General features: G+C 36.6%; 1 protein-coding gene across 3 annotated transcripts; it reads right to left on the bottom strand.

The window, feature by feature from the left end:
- Nucleotides 1-1,116: 1,116 nt before the first annotated feature.
- Nucleotides 1,117-19,995, bottom strand: LOC121418928 (carboxypeptidase A1-like). 3 transcript variants are annotated; one of them, XM_041613140.1, is made up of 7 exons: nt 19,912-19,995; nt 7,720-8,502; nt 6,185-6,286; nt 5,036-5,208; nt 4,587-4,682; nt 3,157-3,255; nt 1,117-1,912 (listed from the first exon to the last, which is right to left on the bottom strand). In XM_041613140.1, the coding sequence occupies exons 2-7, from the start codon at nt 8,408-8,410 to the stop codon at nt 1,730-1,732; spliced, it is 1,344 nt and encodes a 447-aa protein (XP_041469074.1). In that variant the 5' UTR covers nt 8,411-8,502; nt 19,912-19,995; the 3' UTR covers nt 1,117-1,729. The 3 variants fall into 3 exon arrangements, with proteins under 3 accessions (XP_041469074.1, XP_041469072.1, XP_041469073.1); XM_041613138.1 differs by having other exon boundaries at nt 1,118-1,915; XM_041613139.1 differs by lacking the exon at nt 19,912-19,995 and adding an exon at nt 11,091-11,168 and having other exon boundaries at nt 1,118-1,915.

The following is a 19,995-nucleotide window of genomic DNA, read 5'->3' on the forward strand; positions in this document are numbered from 1 at the left end:
CACAAGCTTCTCATAATAAAAATAGTGGTGCATGTATTTATGCATTACAAAATAGTTGTAAGAACATTTGGAACAATTTTGTTACAATAAAGTTTGCACACAATGACAAATGCTCACTCAGTGATTAGCTACTTGACTACTGTCTCATATTGCATTCAATCACCAATATACAGTGCGTATCAAAAAAAAATTTACACTTAGAAAAAATTCTGTTAAATTATACATTTGTAATATCCTGAACATTTTTCCACATTATAACATTGCCACAGACCCATTTAAGCAAATGATGATATAACTGTTGAAAAATATTTCTGCTTGAGTGAGCACCAATTACTTTGAAAAGTTAGTGAAAACTGATTTGCACAGAACTCTGAAATAGTTATGCGAATAAAAGTAGACCTTTATCATAAAGAACACATGGAATTTAGCTAGTAAAATAGATTTGAAGATATCTTGTACCTTTTTTAAAACTTGTTTCCTTGCCAAAATCACTTTGAAGAGTGCATTGCGCCCCACCCACACACCGAGGCCATCGTGATGATATTTGCTTTACACAGAGCTGTGATTTACATGAAATGGCCTAGGCTTGATTTTCATTTTGTTATTCATTGTCAAGCTTGAGAAAAGTGTGGAGAAACAAGCATTAATGAAACCCACTTTAAATGAATTAATTAAACCCACTTTAAATGAAAAAAAAAACTTAGTGAATAAATGTTGGAGATGTTTTTGTTCAGATTCAGTTATGTCCTCAGATCCAGCTGGCACAAAAAGGGTAAAAGTTGTGCTTACTAAGTGTTGAAATTTCAATTTGGGTGGCAAAATTGTTACCAAATGCTTGAATGTATCCGTTTTATTTCAATTGACCAAATGTACAAGGGAAATATACATGTATGAGAAATGTTTTGCAGGGTAAGTTTGATTTCGCCTTTTCCTCTTGACACAGCATGAAAACAAGTATTTCTGCACAAACAGATTTCTGCGAGCTTTACAAAAATGGACAGTGCTCACTCAAGTATAACATTCTGTCAGAACTTTTACTTTCATTGGATAGATGAGACCCAAACCCAAGATTATATGTGAAAAAATTACCCACATGTTGTGTATTTTTTAATTCCCAGGGCTCTTTCAAAAAGTAAACTTTTTTTTATATGCACTGTTAATTTACTCATTCTACAATAAGCAAGTAAATGTATACTTGTAAGTAAGCATGAACCTAAACCCTGTACAAAAATCATATGAGAAGCTATGATAAATATCAAATAGCATTTAATACGATATCACTCTTTATAATGAATGAAATGTTGACCAAAAGTTGTCTGTAATATCATAGTGTAATTGTTTTCTTTATCATGTTTGCATTATTAAATTTCTTGCAGCTTTACCTCTACCCTAATGTAGAAAATTGCATGGACATCAGCAATCAGAACGAATAAAACATACTCATGCCATCATAGAGGCATTCATGATAATAGTATACTATATCATAGTTAAGTAAATTCACACCATTAAGAATAGATTGAACAAAATATAAGTTGGAGAATTGCACATTTGGTCACAAGCGATATAAAAATCATACTGATATTGAAATTTAAAAAAAATTAAAAAGACAAAACAGTGGAGGGCAGTTGCCATCATCTCACAAACCACAAGATAATTCACTTAAATTGCATATTCACAGAAATACACAATAGATAACAAAATATACAACGTACTAAAATGCATGTTTGTGTCATGTGATCTTGATACCACTGACGGTGAACGTAGAGCTGAGAGAACGCAAGCTGACGACCCTCTTTCGGGAATAGAATCGGTGGTTAAAGGCACAAGGTACTTGACGAAAGAATATTACCAGGAAGACACACAGGCACAGTAAGAAGGGAATGACATAGCTCTTTGGAATGTACAGATCGGTCTGCTGTAAGAGGCAAGAAAACGGACAAAAGAAGCAATCATAAATAATTATGAATATTCTTATGAAGTCAGTCTCACTTTGTGGTGAGCTTTCATAAATAATATGATTTGGACTATGATTTAAACCTCAGATTAGGTTTTGCAGGCATGATATTCCCCTCTGTAAAAGTAGCCAAGTCCCCGCCAACGTCCGAGACGCCCCGGTCAGGGTTACAAGCTCTTAATTAGTAAAGAAATCAGAAGTGATTTTTCAAGGTGAGTCTGCATGATAGCTTTATCATTTGACTTTAACAAGCAGTATAAAACAGCATGACAATTTTCTTGGGTAAAAGATTTCACGCAAAATTATTTTTTTTATCTGAAAAAAAATTATCAAAAAGTCAGAATATCATGCCTGGTTTTGGAGATATGGACATCATCTAATTTGTGCTTCAATCACCAACACCAGCATCCATGACGAACCTACCATAACTTGTCAAAGACCAATACTACCAACCCAATGACTAATGATTTGCTATACTTTCAATTGAAGTTTTACAAGAATCATCTGGTTTCAGTAGGGAATGGGTTAAGATAGTGCCTTTATGATCCAAAAAATAATAAAAGTCACAGTTAAGAATTACACTGTTTCACATACAAATAGTTTGGTGAATCTCTCAAGAAAAGAAAATCAAATGGGAAACATTTTAATGATGCCAAATGGAATCCTTAAAACTAGATGCAAGATCATTAAAGGTATGAATCACCAACTATTACACAACCAACATTCATGTATACACTGTACAATGAATGTGATAAAATGAAAGTCTGATGAAGCCTATATATGCTGACTTTAGTTTTCAATGGGAAACTATATTACAGATATTACAGAAGCAGAAAATTGCACCATTACTACAAGTTACCATACAATGACTATACAATAGATACATACCATAGTAAAGTAGGTTTTATATCTATTTCAGTAACTAGGAACCAAATAAACTATTGCTGAATTTGATTTTTAGAAACATTAAGCATTGCTTTAGTTTGATATGACTTGCTTTCAAAATGTGATATACATGTACCGTTACTACAGGTACAACAAGTTTAGAGCTCCTTTTCAGATAAATAGTCAAAGTGTTCATTATTGGACAATGTTTCAATGTGAGGCATAATAACGTGAGCAGTGTAAATGAACTTACCTTAAACCCCCTTAAAAACAATCTAAACAGGATTATATCACAATATGGATATTAATGTACTTACCCCTAAATGGTGGTACTGTTCATGAACTTGTTTTTGTTTCCAACGTACCACGTGTGTAAAGAGTGCATCATAGAGAGGCATGCTATCTTCTAATGAAGCCTGGGGGGATCAATGAAAGAAATTCGTACATCATTATTAAAAGGTTAGACAACAAATGCTCGAACTTAACTAATGATAAAATAACTTGACACCATTTCACAAATACCCTTTTTACACAGGCTAAAATTTCCTTAACCCCGTACTATAGGTGGGGCTAAATTGCCATTTAGCCCACCTATAGTATGGGGTTAAGCTTAGCCCACTTTCTTTTTACACAGCATTTTTGCAAAGTGGGCTAACCCCACCTTTAGTACGGGATTATTTGGCCCTGCAAAAAAGCAGGGTTATCCCAGCAATTGCGGTGCTAAGAGCGATAGTACGGGGTAAAGATCGCTAGTGTAAAACGAAAGTGGGCTAAGCTTAACCCCGTACTATAGGTTGGGCTAAATATCAATTTAGCCCCACCTACAGTACGGGGTTAAGGAAATTTTAGTGTTTGTAAAAAAGGGTACGAGTGAAGTACTTGTACTACGAATGATCAACAAAAACCACTAGTCCGGGGTTAGCGAGTTTCGTGTGTAAAAAGCAAGCATTCCTTATCCGGGGGTTAGCAATAACAATTTGGCATGTGTGAAAAAGAAAAAACATAGTATGGGGTTAAGGATAGTACAGGGGTAAACGATAGTCCGGGGCTAAGAAAATCCTGTGTAAAAAGGGTAAAAGTTTGCGTCTCTTTGGTGAATAGACACACTCAATTAATGACTCTGTGCAACACGTTTCATGATATTGATGAAGGATAGTCTGCTTTTGGGAGACGACAAGCATTGGCTGTGTAGATTACAGCTCTCTTTTACCGGGTTTACATGTGATTGGCTTTTTCATACCGTGTAAACACGATTAACTTGTACTACGTGTAAACAGAAAGCCGATTCTGCATTGGCAATTGGTGCGCATTTCATTTACTTTACCACTGTGACGTACTTGTCAGCGCACAGATCCAGTGTTGTCTTTATTATGACGTATATTGTTGGTGTGGGGTCACTTCAGGTTTTTGCCCCAAAAGCCGATTCTGAATCGCGAGCTGATGCAGCGTGTAAACGCGGTGCAAGATAAACCAAAAGCCGTTTCTGCATTGGCTTTAGATTCTGAACCAAAAGCCGATCACATGTTTACACGGTATTAGTGACTCATTTTCACTTTATGCTATTAAGAAAAAATACTGCAATACTGTGGTAGTAATGTGGTAATTTTTCAAGTCTTTAATGACACTGAAACATGTACATACATGTATTTCTTTAATCTCTGCTTAAATTTACAACAGTCACCAGTCATATAGTTACAACTCAGACTAAAATTACAAGCAAAGATTTTAAATATTTGTTCATACTCACAGCTAATTTTTCATTTGGAGGATTGAAGAGATCAAAACACTGTTTATTGTCTATATCTCCCTCGCCCCACATCTCCACATTCAAGGAAAATGGAATCTATAGAATAGAAGGCAAAAGTTTATAACTCACATAGAATCATATGAATATAAAGCAAGACAATATTTCAGACAATAACTACATGAAAATATGAAGAAAATATGAAAGACTTGTTTATTCCAAATGAAATGGAAAGCAATGATAATAATAATAGTGATAATGATAACAATAATAATAAATTTATCAAGCACATTAATATATAAACCCTCTCTCTATGTGCTTTACAGATTAGGACATATACACATATATTTAACATTGAACCTGCCAAAGTCATCAATCGGCACCACTTACACAACATACATGTAATATACCTCATGAATGCTGCAATTCAGTTCAGAGTTAATAAAACTGACCTTTTTAACACCAGCCATGTAATCATATATTGTTCCATCAGCAGGATATTCACAGAGATTATAACCTATTCCATATTTGAATGAAGAACCTCCTGCTTTAGACATGGCTTCTGCTAGGCCAAGCTGAACAGCGCTGTTCACTGGCACTCTCTTGGCTTTTCTGGATGCAGAATCTAAAGATGAAGAAATGACAGAGCAGAGAGATGGGGAGAGAAAGATAGAGACAGAAAGAAATGTATCAAATGAAGTTCTTGCAATATACAACACATAATGACAAACCCTGGGAATATATACCTGTAGTCCATGAATTATGGTATGACATCAAAGGGTTCATTTCAAAATCCTAGGACAAGTTCCCAAAGGAAAACTCTAGTCTACAAATGTAGACCCATATCTGCAGTGTGTGTACCTCAGCTGATTCAAACCAGTAAACCAGTAGCAGATCCCACCTCACGAGCCATTCAGAGTCTGCACAGCAGACTAGGACAACTCCACAAGGGGCTGGATGATTTAAGCTGTCCTCTAAGAAAACAAGTTTTGCAGGGTTGGATGTTCTAGAATAGTGCTGTCCTCAGGGTAGGAATCATATCAAGGGAATTGGTCTTTCATAATTGTCCCAGATCTAGATCCTTCTATATCATGCCTCGTGGAATTCATAATGATCAAATACTATCTAATAAATTAATAGACAGATACTGAAATTACAACATACTGTATAATAGATGATAAAAGTCAACTATATACAGCTAATCACACAGTCACATAGCATAGATGCTGTACCAGAGCACAAACACCCTTTTAATAAGCAAAGACTTCATATACAGAGCCGGAAGAGGGGGAGGGGGTTGCATTCATGCCACCTGCTGTGTTCTTAGTCACTGACTAAACCATGGAAGTTCCGGCATGACCTTGACCCAGGCATTTTATCAAAATTGCTCAAATACACGAAAATGCTTATGTATTTTCAATATCAACGTGTTCACATGTTTACAAAAAAAAAACAATATTACTTCTCTCTAAAAAAGCACAATTACATGGTCACTCATCAAAGAAAAGATAATCTTTGCAAAGAGGTGGACATTGTGACAATATTGTTTCTGATAATCTATTAATCTGTACACAATGAACTAAAAATATAAAATCACTTACCAGCAAAAGGAATGTATATTTGTTGTATTCCAGAGTGGAAGGAGATGAAAGCATCAAAGTGATGTGTGTTTGACAGCTCTAAGTAAACTCTGCCTTCAGGTTCTGTGTAGATAAGGGAAGACAGGAAATTAAAAATCCATCACAATTTAAGTATTGAACAAACACTTCAAACTCACAAATGCAATTAATTTCATTCCCACTTGGAGAAAATCTACAGGAACAGCCAACAAATGAATTCATTATTCTAATAATCATGCATATTATATCTCTGAGCTTTCTGTATCTGAAGAAACAGTACTGGAGACGGTGTTACATACTGAGCTGTGATCTTTTACACAAACTTACATTCATGACACCAAATTAATATCATTTGTAAAAGTTCAAGACCACCTGGGTGTTGTGTATATCTGTGATAATTGTTGTAAACTGCAACAGTTTCATTAAAAACTTGCCTAATACAATTTGTTGGTGTTGATTTGTGTTCCGTAAGAATGGTTAAAGGGGAATTAGTTCAAAGAAATTGTCAAATAGCTTGACTAATCATGTTGCTTTCGTATGTATTTTTACTTCAAAACATTTTTTTTAGACAAAAGGATTAGTTCTAAGCTATTGGACAATTTCTTTTAACTAATTTATTTTTAACCATTCAAATCAAACATGGGATCAACACTAAATATATACAGTGTAGTCTAGTTTCTCTGAAACCATTGCTTGCAGTATATAACAATTATATGCATGTGCTATACACACAAATTTTCAGGCAGCCTTAAACTTTTGCAAATGGTGGCAATAATTGCACTCACTGTAAAGGAAGAGCAATTTCAATTTCAAGTGAAAGAAAAACGCAGCCTTTAACAAGTACTATAGAGTATAGTATACAAAATATAGTAATGTGAATTTGTGAAACCTTACCCTTAACAGTATTGGGTACAAACCCTACATTTAACAAAAGTTGTTTTGGCTAAAGAATCCCTCCCTGAATAATTGGGTACAGAATGTAACCATTAACAAGTAGCCTACTCTTATATAATTTTACCATGTCAGTCATCCTGTGCATTTTACTAGCAAAGAGTATCAGCCATATATCACTAGTAAATTGGCTAGGGGGTATATTGGACCCTAACACATAATCTTGACACAAAAATATCCTATTTACATTGTAAAACACATTCTATCGTCTTTTTTTTTTACTCTTGCAAATCAGATACTGTAATCACAGAGATGATTAATTACCCAAAAATAAGTATACTGTATACTTGTATAGGCCTACCCCTTTTTTTAAATTTTAGTGTTTTTGGCCCCTTTATTTACATTAGATATGTAGCATGCCGTACTCTGAAATAGATTCCCTATTTAGTACACTTTTTTGAACATGCATGATATCCATATTTTGTCAATAGAAGTGTCCCCCGGGTCCATAAAGGAAATTTGTTACTGCAATGTAACTGAATACAGCAAGGAACTAGAAACAGTACGTACTACCAAGATAGGGTAGGTTTGTAAATGGTACTGTGATAGGTTGTACTGTACTGTACCTGACTGAGGAAAAGGTCCTCTGAACTCCTCATCAGTAGGATCACCTGAGCTCCCATGACCGCCAAAATTCCAAGCAAAGTTCCTGTCCAAGTCCACACCAGTGCTGGTGCCCCTCCAGCAGTAGTTACCCGTCCTTTCAATATGCTGTCTACCATCTGGATTAGCCATGACAATAATGTAGATATCTAACTGAGAAAGAACATGTTTGGTGAACTGATCCTCTGGGCTGTTGAGTGGTGCATGTAACCCTCTGGTGATTCTTTTCATAAGATGTATCATACTTTCAACCGGGAAGAACTCCCTTGCATGTTCCCCGAAAGACAGCAGGAGGCGGGGCTTAATGTTTGACACTCCATGGCTCCCATATGATGTCCTTGAGCTTGAAAAATTAGTCATATGTAGTACGTACTGGGGAATACTGGAGCGGGACTTGAAGTTCAGGTCTAAACGAAAGTAGGTTGGATGTTTCACGACCAGGTCGGTGATGAAAGTTCCGACTGATGATACATTGTGATAGTACTTGTAGTTAGGCACGTACAGTTCAGGTCTTGGATTCACATTCCCGGCTGACCCGAGACCAAATAGAAGAAGACAAGTAATGAAAGAGGAATACAATACTGTATTGTGTATGGATTTACCCAGGGGGTTTGTGGTGGGAGTCCAAATATTGTTTCTTTGTGTGACTTCCATCTCTGCACTGTCTTTGTTGCTCGATTCTCACACACTGTGATCCATGGCTCATAAAAAGTCAATGTGCAACCATATATGTTGAACTTGGCAACCTGGAAAATCAAAATATGACACACAAAAAAATACAGAACTTCATGTATGCCCAAAGTGGTTCTACTAAATAACAATAGACCTACACAAAGAGAGAGTTAAAAAGATTTTAATAATTATTTGGCCAAAACAATAATACTAGCCATATTGTCTTTTCACAACTTTTATACCATTGGCAAGCACGAAACCTGAAAATTATTTTTCCTGGCATTGTTTACAGTAACGCAAATCCCCTTAAAGGATGTTGATTCTGAAAGTTGCTTGACAAGGATGATAAACATCTTGCCAAATATCAAAGGGGCCCATCATTCCAAGTTCTTTATGAAAAGGAGAAAACTCTGGTCTGCACCACTTGTTCACTGCAACCACCCTGCCTGTGGGGAATCTAACATGTAGATCTATGCAATATACAATACAAATTTTAACTATTCATTAAAATATCACTTTTGTAACCAAAAATACTCATTTCCATTTATTCTTTTTACGCTAGTTTTGGTGCAGGATTTTTACAATAAATATGCATGAGTTTTGGACATTGAGGTCTGGGTAGGTGGAGCGTAGTGTAGCGGTAGTGAAGTGGAGCCAGCATGAACATCACTCGAGGTAGGCTATATTTTAACTAGTATTAATCAGTTGATCAACCGGCCGCGTAGACAGCTGGCAGCCGTCTGGTTCGAGGAGTTTTTTTTTACATTTTAATTTTTTTACTCCTCATACAAAGATGGCTCGTTATCGTGTAGCCACAATAGGGGGTTAACAATGCAAAATCCCCCCGACAGGACTCATCGATTTTTGTCTTTATTTCATAGAAATATATAAAAAGAACTGAACCAAAATAAAGATTATTATTATTTCATTTTGGCCTGAATCGCACTAAAACAGGAAAACAGTTACTTCGGCTGTCACGTAACTGGTGGATATGAACTTAATACATGTATGGGCCATTAAGTCCCTGTACAGATCGAGAATAGAACTTCAGTCTCTGTTAATAGGTGAGTGGAGCCAACAGAGTTCAGCAGAACAACCAACACAACAGAGATCGAAGCTTTTGGTCTAGCGGCCGCAATGCTCCTGGACTCTGCCTCTGGAGAAGCAGTTGAGTTATTCTGGAAAGGGCCTACAGGCGACAGGCTACATAGAGCTTTTTAAGAAATTACAAGTACAAAAATTAGTTTGTTAATATGGGCAAGAAATGTCTGACTTCTAGTCCTGCTAAAAATACTTAGCGCAGACCATCCATGGGTTCATTTCATCTCGCGTGCGAAGGAATACAAATGCACGCGACACATGCAAATCTTTCATGGGCTTTTGCCCAAATAATATATTATAACACTAAAGTTCAGATTTCAATTTGTGCTATGACACTTGAGTTTTAATACCAAACCATATGGATCCCTTGATGACTTCTCTTTCCAGTTTGTTAAAAAAAAACATATTTTTTCTTGATCTTCATGTGGATGCCCTTCGATCAGCGACGAAATCAATTTTGGCCTAAAGAGGGCGCGCAATATTATTTATGAGCTTGTAATCCCCGATACCCGGCCGCGGCACCTATGCCCGAGAGCAAGGCATTTAATCTACAATGCTCTTTTATCCTGCTTTCAAATAAATGAAAATGCTATATGCATTATTGGTAACTAGGTGTGAAAAAAAAAAAAATAAAAAAAATAATAATACGGTTCTGAAGCTTGTACTGCTAGCTGCATTCTAGGCGCTCGACATTTTCTTGCTCGTTCAGTCCACATTCTTCATCATCTTGTCAAAAGATGGCGTACTTCACCTATAATACATGAGATCAACTTAGGCATTTAATCTACAACAATGTTCTTTTATCCTGCTTTCAAATAAATGGAAATTCTGTATGCATTATTGGTAACTAAGTGTGCATTTGACATGTTTAAAAAAAAAATTGAGATGCAACCTGTTGATTTTTTAGTACAATTTCCTATTATTATTACTTTAATCGAGACTGATAGGAAAAATTCGCATTTCGACTGTTGTTTGCGTGATTTCCACCACGGTATTCAGATGGACGGACGGAGTATCCTGGTTAAATTTGGAGGAAAGCTTTAAAAAGTCATTTTTAAATAGTATAGCTAACTTGGAAAGAGTTCCATATGCACACCCCACCAAAAATAACAGAGTGTTGAGACTTCCGGGTTCATTCACTTCAGATTTTTCTATCATTTTTTTACTGTTGCTTACCTCAGACTTAGTTGGGACTCGAACTCGCCTCATTTTATCTGCAGTCAAGACCTTACCCGCTAGCGGCTATGCTAGCGAGAAGCGCTGATACCCGAAGGGGTATTTTAACGATTATCAGCTGACAGTTCAACTAGTCTTGACTCACAGACCCTTTATGACGAAATAAACCAATGTCTATGACTATGGACAATAACACAGAGTCAGACACTAGATCCTGCTCGAAATTTGACAGAATAAAATTAAAACCATATTTTGGGATGTATTTCTACTCCCCATCATATATCTATGACTATGTTCCATATACTGATATAGTGCTAAATATATTATTCTGAACCTTTTCCATGTTTTTATTTTCAGTTTTAGTGGGGGTACATGAAACTCTTACCGCTAACTAGCTTCGTATGCATATGATCAACTGTGACTGAGGGAGCCGGGAGCGCAGACTTGTCTCTGGCCCGAGTCTGGGAGTGACACGGAGCGAGTCGGGCGGCCAGAATCAGGGTACTAATGGATAATTCGTTTTTCATACCCGTTCAGCGTACAGCGAAAACGGAAAATCAGTACGTGGTTCGGTCTTTGAAAACAAAAAACGAAATCACAGCGTGAAAACCCGTGCTGTGATTTCGTTTTTGTTGCTCAAAAACAGAATATTGAAATCAGAAATGTTTTGGGCTCTCTCTGATTTCTCATTTTATATTTGTGTTTTTATGTATCAAAAACAAAACCAGAACACGATTTTCGCTCTGTGACTTGTGTTTTCATGCATCAAAAACAAAATCAGAACACGCTCTCCGCTCCGTGATTCCGTTTGTAAAAACGAAAACAGCGAAGACGAGATCAGAGACTCCCTTTTCCAGTCCCTGCAACGTGATTTCGTTTTTCGTACAACCTCCAACCTACAGGCATATTAAAGAGCGCCCTCCAGGAGGTGAGGCAAGTTTCAATGGAGGTTTTAATAAACTGTACCACACATATTATGTTGAAGCCAGTTTAAAAGGAGGTGAGGCAAGTTTCAATGGAGGTTTTTATAACTGTACTCTAAATTATGTTGAAGCCAATTTAAATGGAGGTGAGGCATGCAGGTTTCAATGGAGCTCAGTTATTTAAAAAGAATAAACTGTACCACACATGGTGAAGCCACTTTAAAAGGAGGTGAGGCAAGTTTCAATGGAGATTTTTATAACTGTACTCTAAATTATGGTGAAACCAATTTTAAAGGTGAGGCAAGTTTTAAAGGAAGTTCTTTCTAACCGTACTCCAAATTATGGTGTAGCCAAGTTAAAAGGAGGTGAGGCAAGTTCCAATGGAGGTTTTTATAACTGTACTCTAAATTACGTTAAAGCCAATTTAAATGGAGGTGAGGCAGGTTTCAATGGAGCTCAGTTTTTTAAAAAGAATAAACTGTACCACACAATGTGGTGAAGCCAGTTTAAAAGGAGGGTTTTTTTCAAAAGAATAAACTGTACCACACATTATGGTGAGCCAGTTTAAAAGGTGAGGCAAGTTTCAATGGAGGTTTTTTTTCAAAAGAATAAACTGTACTACACATTATGGTGAAGCCATTTTAAATGGAGGTGGGGCAAGTTTCAGTGGAGGTTTTTTTTTAAGAATAAACTGTAGGATGGGGGGGTCGGTTGTCCGGACACTTTATAATTTTGAAGCCTTCTTTTTTGTCTTTGGATTACACTAAAAATATGAATTCAATAGCTGTAATCATTTTATATTTTGTTCTCTACAATATTTCCTAACATTTTGTACTAAAAATTGATGAAACTTCAATTGTAAATTTTCCCAAATGACTTCCTAAAATTGATCGTCCGTACACACAACCTGTCCGGACACACAACAACTGGGTATACCACACATTATGGTGAAGCCAGTTTGAAAGGACGTGAGGCAGGTTTCAATGGAGGTTTTTTCGAATAAACTGTACGTACTACACATTATGGTGAAGCCAGTTTAAATGGAGGTGAGGCAAGTTTCAATGGAGGTTTTTTTTAAAGAATAAACTGTACCACACATTATGGTGAAGCAAGTTTGAAAGGAGGTGAGGCAAGTTTCAATGGAGGTTTTTATAACTACTCTAAATTATGTTAAAGCCAATTTAAATGGAGGTGAGGCAGGTTTCAATGGAGCTCAGTTTTTTAAAAAGAATAAACTGTACCACGCAATGTGGTGAAGCCAGTTTAAAAGGAGGGGTTTTTTTCAAAAGAATAAACTGTACCACACATTATGGTGAAGCCATTTTAAATGGAGGTGAGGCAAGTTTCAATGGAGGTTTTTTTTTTAAGAATAAACTGTAGGATGGGGGGTCGGTTGTCCGGACACTTTATAATTTTGAAGCCTTCTTTTTTGTCTTTGGATTACACTAAAAATATGAATTCAATAGCTGTAATCATTTTATATTTTGTTCTCTACAATATTTCCTAACATTTTGTACTAAAAATTGATGAAACTTCAATTGTAAATTTTCCCAAATGACTTCCTAAAATTGATCGTCCGTACACACAACCTGTCCGGACACACAACAACTGGGTATACCACACATTATGGTGAAGCCAGTTTGAAAGGACGTGAGGCAGGTTTCAATGGAGGTTTTTTCGAATAAACTGTACGTACTACACATTATGGTGAAGCCAGTTTAAATGGAGGTGAGGCAAGTTTCAATGGAGGTTTTTATAACTGTACTCTAAATTATGTTGAAGCCAATTTAAATGGAGGTGAGGCAGGTTTCAATGGAGCTCAGTTTTTCAAAAAGAATAACTGTACCACACATTATGGTGAAGCCAATTTAAAAGGAGGTGAGGCAAGTTTCAATGGAGGTTTTTATAACTGTACTCTAAATTATGGTGAAGCCAATTTGAATGGAGGTGAGGCAAGTTTCAATGGAGGTTTTTTGAAAAGAATAAACTGTACCACACATTATGGTGAAGCCAGTTTAAAAGGAGGTGAGGCAAGTTTCAATGGAGGTTTTTTTCAAAAGAATAAACTGTACTACACATTATGGTGAAGCCAGTTTAAATGGAGGTGAGGCAAGTTTCAATGGAGGTTTTTTTTAAAGAATAAACTGTACCACACATTATGGTGAAGCCAGTTTGAAAGGAGGTGAGGCAAGTTTCAATGGAGGTTTTTATAACTGTACTCTAAATTATGTTGAAGCCAATTTAAATGGAGGTGAGGCAGGTTTCAATGGAGCTCAGTTTTTTAAAAAGAATAAACTGTACCACACATTATGGTGAAGCCAGTTTTAAAGGAGGTGAGGCAAGTTTCAATGGAGGTTTTTATAATTGTACTCTAAATTATGGTGAAGCCAATTTAAATGGAGGTGAGGCAGGTTTCAATGGAGCTCAGTTTTTTTAAAAGAATAAACTGTACCACACATTATGGTGAAGCCAGTTTTAAAGGAGGTGAGGCAAGTTTCAATGGAGGTTTTTATAATTGTACTCTAAATTATGGTGAAGCCAATTTAAATGGAGGTGAGGCAAGTTTCAATGGAGGTTTTTATAACTGTACTCTAAATTATGGTGAAGCCAATTTGAATGGAGGTGAGGCAAGTTTCAATGGAGGTTTTTTAAAAAGAATAAACTGTACCACACATTATGGTGAAGCCAGTTTAAAAGGAGGTGAGGCAAGTTTCAATGGAGGTTTTTTTCAAAAGAATAAACTGTACTACACATTATGGTGAAGCCAGTTTAAATGGAGGTGAGGCAAGTTTCAATGGAGGTTTTTTTTAAAGAATAAACTGTACCACACATTATGGTGAAGCTAGTTTGAAAGGAGGTGAGGCAAGGTTCAATGGAGGTTTTTATAACTGTACTCTAAATTATGTTGAAGCCAATTTAAATGGAGGTGAGGCAGGTTTCAATGGAGCTCAGTTTTTTAAAAAGAATAAACTGTACCACACATTATGGTGAAGCCAGTTTTAAAGGAGGTGAGGCAAGTTTCAATGGAGGTTTTTATAATTGTACTCTAAATTATGGTGAAGCCAATTTAAATGGAGGTGAGGCAGGTTTCAATGGAGCTCAGTTTTTTAAAAAGAATAAACTGTACCACACATTATGGTGAAGCCACTTTAAAAGGAGGTGAGGCAAGTTTCAATGGAGGTTTTTTTTAAAAGAATAAACTGTACCACACATTATGGTGAAGCCAGTTTGAAAGGAGGTGAGGCAAGTTTCAATGGAGGTTTTTATAACTGTACTCTAAATTATGTTGAAGCCAATTTAAATGGAGGTGAGGCAGGTTTCAATGGAGCTCAGTTTTTTAAAAAGAATAAACTGTACCACACATTATGGTGAAGCCAGTTTAAAAGGAGGTGAGGCAAGTTTCAATGGAGGTTTTTTTCAAAAGAATAAACTGTACTACACATTATGGTGAAGCCAGTTTAAATGGAGGTGAGGCAAGTTTCAATGGAGGTTTTTTTTAAAAAAGAATAAACTGTATGCATTATGGTGAAGCCAGTTTGAAAGGAGGTGAGGCAAGTTTCAATGGAGGTTTTTTCGAATAAACTGTACTACACATTATGGTGAAGCCAGTTTAAATGGAGGTGAGGCAAGTTTCAATGGAGGTTTTTTTTAAAGAATAAACTGTACCACACATTATGGTGAAGCTAGTTTGAAAGGAGGTGAGGCAAGTTTCAATGGAGGTTTTTATAACTGTACTCTAAATTATGTTGAAGCCAATTTAAATGGAGGTGAGGCAGGTTTCAATGGAGCTCATTTTTTTTAAAAAGAATAAACTGTACCACACATTATGGTGAAGCCAGTTTTAAAGGAGGTGAGGCAAGTTTGAATGGAGGTTTTTATAATTGTACTCTAAATTATGGTGAAGCCAATTTAAATGGAGGTGAGGCAGGTTTCAATGGAGCTCAGTTTTTTAAAAAGAATAAACTGTACCACACATTATGGTGAAGCCACTTTAAAAGGAGGTGAGGCAAGTTTCAATGGAGGTTTTTATAACTGTACTCTAAATTATGGTGAAGCCAATTTGAATGGAGGTGAGGCAAGTTTCAATGGAGGTTTTTTAAAAAGAATAAACTGTACCACACATTATGGTGAAGCCAGTTTAAATGGAGGTGAGGCGAGTTTCAATGGAGGTTTTTCTAAAGAATAAACTGTACCACACATGGTGAAGCCAGTTTGAAAGGAGGTGAGGCAAGTTTCAATGGACACACTTGAAAAGGCCATCTTGTAGCTTCTCGTCAACTTCTTGATTCATGTTCACGTACGTGGTTGTATCAAAAAATGCCTGCACTGTATGTACTGACTCGATGCAGGCGCTGCGTTCACATGTATAATTATCGTAGAGGGTTCTCTTTAATATGCCTGTACGTATAGCTCGTACAAAAAACGAAATCATGGTGCAGGAAGCGGAGACTCCATTGAAACTTGCTTCACCTCCTTTTAAACTGTCTGCACCATAATGTGTGGTACAGTTTATTCCTTTTAAAAAACCTCCATTGAAACTTGCCTCACCTCCTTTAAAACTGGCTTCAACAGAATATGTGTGGTACAGTTTATTCTTTTTAAAAAACCTCCATTGAAACTTGCCTCACCTCCTTTTAAACTGTCTGCACCATAATGTGTGGTACAGTTTATTCCTTTTAAAAAACCTCCATTGAAACTTGCCTCACCTCCTTTCAAACTGGCTTCACCATAATGTGTGGTACAGTTTATTCTTTAAAAAAAAACCTCCATTGAAACTTGCCTCACCTCCATTTAAACTGGCTTCACCAAAATGTGTAGTACAGTTTATTCTTGCCTTACCTCCTTTCAAACTGGCTTCACCATAATGTGTGGTACAGTTTATTCTTTTTAAAAAAACCTCCATTGAAACTTGCCTCACCTCCTTTCAAACTGGCTTTACCATGTATGGTACAGTTTATTCTTTTAAAAAAAACCTCCATTGAAACTTGCCTCACCTCCATTTAAACTGGCTTCACCATAATGTGTAGTACAGTTTTTTGAAAAAACCTCCATTGAAACTTGCCTCACCTCCTTTTAAACTGGATTCACCATAATTTAGAGTACAGTTATAAAAACCTTCATTAAACTTGCCTCACCTCCTTTTAAAGTGGCTTCACAATAATGTGTGGTACAGTTTATTCTTTTTAATAAACTGAACTCCATTGAAACTGGCTTCAACAGAATATGTGTGGTTTTAAAAAACCTCCAATGAAACTTGCCTCACCTCCTTTTAAACTGTCTGCACCATAATGTGTGGTACAGTTTATTCCTTTTAAAAAACCTCCATTGAAACTTGCCTCACCTCCTTTCAAACTGGCTTCACCATAATGTGTGGTACAGTTTATTCTTAAAAAAAACCTCCATTGAAACTTGCCTCACCTGCATTTAAACTGGCTTCACCATAATGTATAGTACAGTTTATTTTGAAAAAACCTCCATTAAAACTTGCCTCACCTCCTTTTAAACTGGATTCACCATAATGTGTGGTACAGTTTATTCTTTTGAAAAAAAAACCTCCATTGAAACTTGCCTCACCTCCTTTTAAACTGGCTTCACCACATTGTGTGGTAGTTTATTCTTTTTAAAAAAACCCTCCATTGAAACTTGCCTCACCTCCTTTTAAACTGGCTTCACCATAATGTGTGGTACAGTTTATTCCTTTTAAAAAACCTTGATCCATTGAAACTTGCCTTAGCTGCATTTAAACTGGCTTCACCATAATGTGTACAGTTTATTCTTTTGAAAAAAACCTCCATTGAAACTTGCCTCACCTACTTTCAAACAGGCTTCACCATAATGTGTGGTACAGTTTATTCCTTTTAAAAAACCTCCATTGAAACTTGCCTCACCTCCTTTCAAACTGGCTTCACCATAATACTAGTATGTGGTACAGTTTATTCTTTAAAAAAAACCTCCATTGAAACTTGCCTCACCTCCTTTCAAACTGGCTTCACCATAATACTAGTATGTGGTACTGTTTATTCTTTAAAAAAAACCTCCATTGAAACTTGCCTCACCTCCATTTAAACTGGCTTCACCATAATGTGTAGTACAGCTAGTTTATTCGAAAAAACCTCCATTGAAACCTGCCTCACCTCCTTTCAAACTGGCTTCACCATAATACTAGTATGTGGTACAGTTTATTCTTTAAAAAAAACCTCCATTGAAACTTGCCTCACCTCCATTTAAACTGGCTTCACCATAATGTGTAGTACAGTTTATTTTTTTGAAAAAAACCTCCATTGAAACTTGCCTCACCTCCTTTTAAACTGGCTTCACCATAATGTGTGGTACAGTTTATTCTTTTGAAAAAAAAACCTCCATTGAAACTTGCCTCACCTCCATTTAAACTGGCTTCACCATAATGTGTAGTACAGTTTATTCTTTTGAAAAAAACCTCCATTGAAACTTGCCTCACCTCCTTTCAAACTGGCTTCACCATAATGTGTGGTACAGTTTATTCTTTAAAAAAAACCTCCATTGAAACTTGCCTCACCTCCATTTAAACTGGCTTCACCATAATGTGTAGTACAGTTTATTTTGAAAAAACCTCCATTGAAACTTGCCTCACCTCCTTTTAAACTGGATTCACCATAATGTGTGGTACAGTTTATTCTTTTGAAAAAAAACCTCCATTGAAACTTGCCTCACCTCCTTTTAAACTGGCTTCACCATAATGTGTACAGTTTATTCTTTTGAAAAAAACCTCCATTGAAACTAATTGCCTCACCTCCTTTTATGGCTTCACCATAATGTGTGATACAGTTTATTCTTTTAAAAAAAACTCCATTGAAACTTGCCTCACCTCCTTTAAACTGGCTTCACCATAATGTGTGGTACAGTTTATTCTTTTTAAAAAAAACCTCCATTGAAACTTGCCTCACCTACTTTCAAACTGGCTTCATGCACCATAATGTGTGGTACAGTTTATTCTTTTTGAAAAACCTCCATTGAAATTTGCCTCCTTTCAAACTGGCTTCACCATAATGTGTGGTACATGCAGTTTATTCTTTTTAAAAAACCTCCATTGAAACTTGCCTCACCTCCATTTAAACTGGCTTCACCATAATTTAGAGTACGTTATAAAAACCTCCATTGAAACTTGCCTAGCCTCCATTTAAACTGGTGCCGCTTCACCATAATGTGTAGTACAGCTAGTTTATTCGAAAAAACCTCCATTGAAACCTGCCTCACCTCCTTTCAAACTGGCTTCACCATAATGTGTGGTAGTTTATTCTTTAAAAAAAACCTCCATTGAAACTTGCCTCACCTCCTTTTAAACTGGCTTCACCATAATGTGTAGTACAGTTTATTCTTTTGAAAAAAACCTCCATTGAAACTTGCCTCACCTCCTTTTAAACTGGCTTCACCATAATGTGTGGTACAGTTTATTCTTTTGAAAAAAAACCTCCATTGAAACTTGCCTCACCTCCTTTTAAACTGGCTTCACCACATTGTGTGGTACAGTCTATTCTTTTTAAAAAACTGAGCTCCATTGAAACCTGCCTCACCTCCATTTAAATTGGCTTCAACATAATTTAGAGTACAGTTATAAAAACCTCCATTGAAACTTGCCTCACCTCCTTTTAAACTGGCTTCAACATAATATGTGTGGTACAGTTTATGAAAACCTCCATTGAAACTTGCCTCACCTCCTGGAGGGCGCTCTTTAATATGCCTGTAGGTTGTACGAAAAACGAAATCACGTTGCAGGGACTGGAAAAGGGAGTCTCTGATCTCGTCTTCGCTGTTTTCGTTTTTACAAACGGAATCACGGAGCGGAGAGCGTGTTCTGGTTTTGTTTTTGATACATAAAAACACAAATATAAAATGAGAAATCAGAGAGAGCCCAAAACATTTCTGATTTCAATATTCTGTTTTTGATCAACAAAAACGAAATCACAGCACGGGTTTTCACGCTGTGATTTCGTTTTTTGTTTTCAAAGACCGAACCACGTACTGATTTTCCGTTTTCGCTGTACGCTGAACGGGTATGAAAAACGAATTATCCATTAGTACCCTGATTGGCCAGCTCCTTCGGCGGCGAGGAGAAGAGCGACCCGCTGTCTTCGCTGATGAGCCGGAGGCTCCTCTCTCTGTATTGTCAACAACCACTGAACACGGGATTTAACTGGTCTGGGAGCTGTCCGAGTGAAGGGAAACGCTTCAACAGATGACAGAGCCTAGAACAACACAATGTATTCTTTACAGCTGATATTTTTCTCAATTTTCACTAAGTTTTACCTGAAATTGACCTTCAAAATCAATAACGTTGAGAATTGTGACAGCATGAACTCCACAGCCGGTTATCCGGAATCGATTTTGGAC

This window comes from Lytechinus variegatus, chromosome 7, assembly GCF_018143015.1.
Source record: "Lytechinus variegatus isolate NC3 chromosome 7, Lvar_3.0, whole genome shotgun sequence".
NCBI lineage: Eukaryota > Metazoa > Echinodermata > Echinoidea > Temnopleuroida > Toxopneustidae > Lytechinus > Lytechinus variegatus.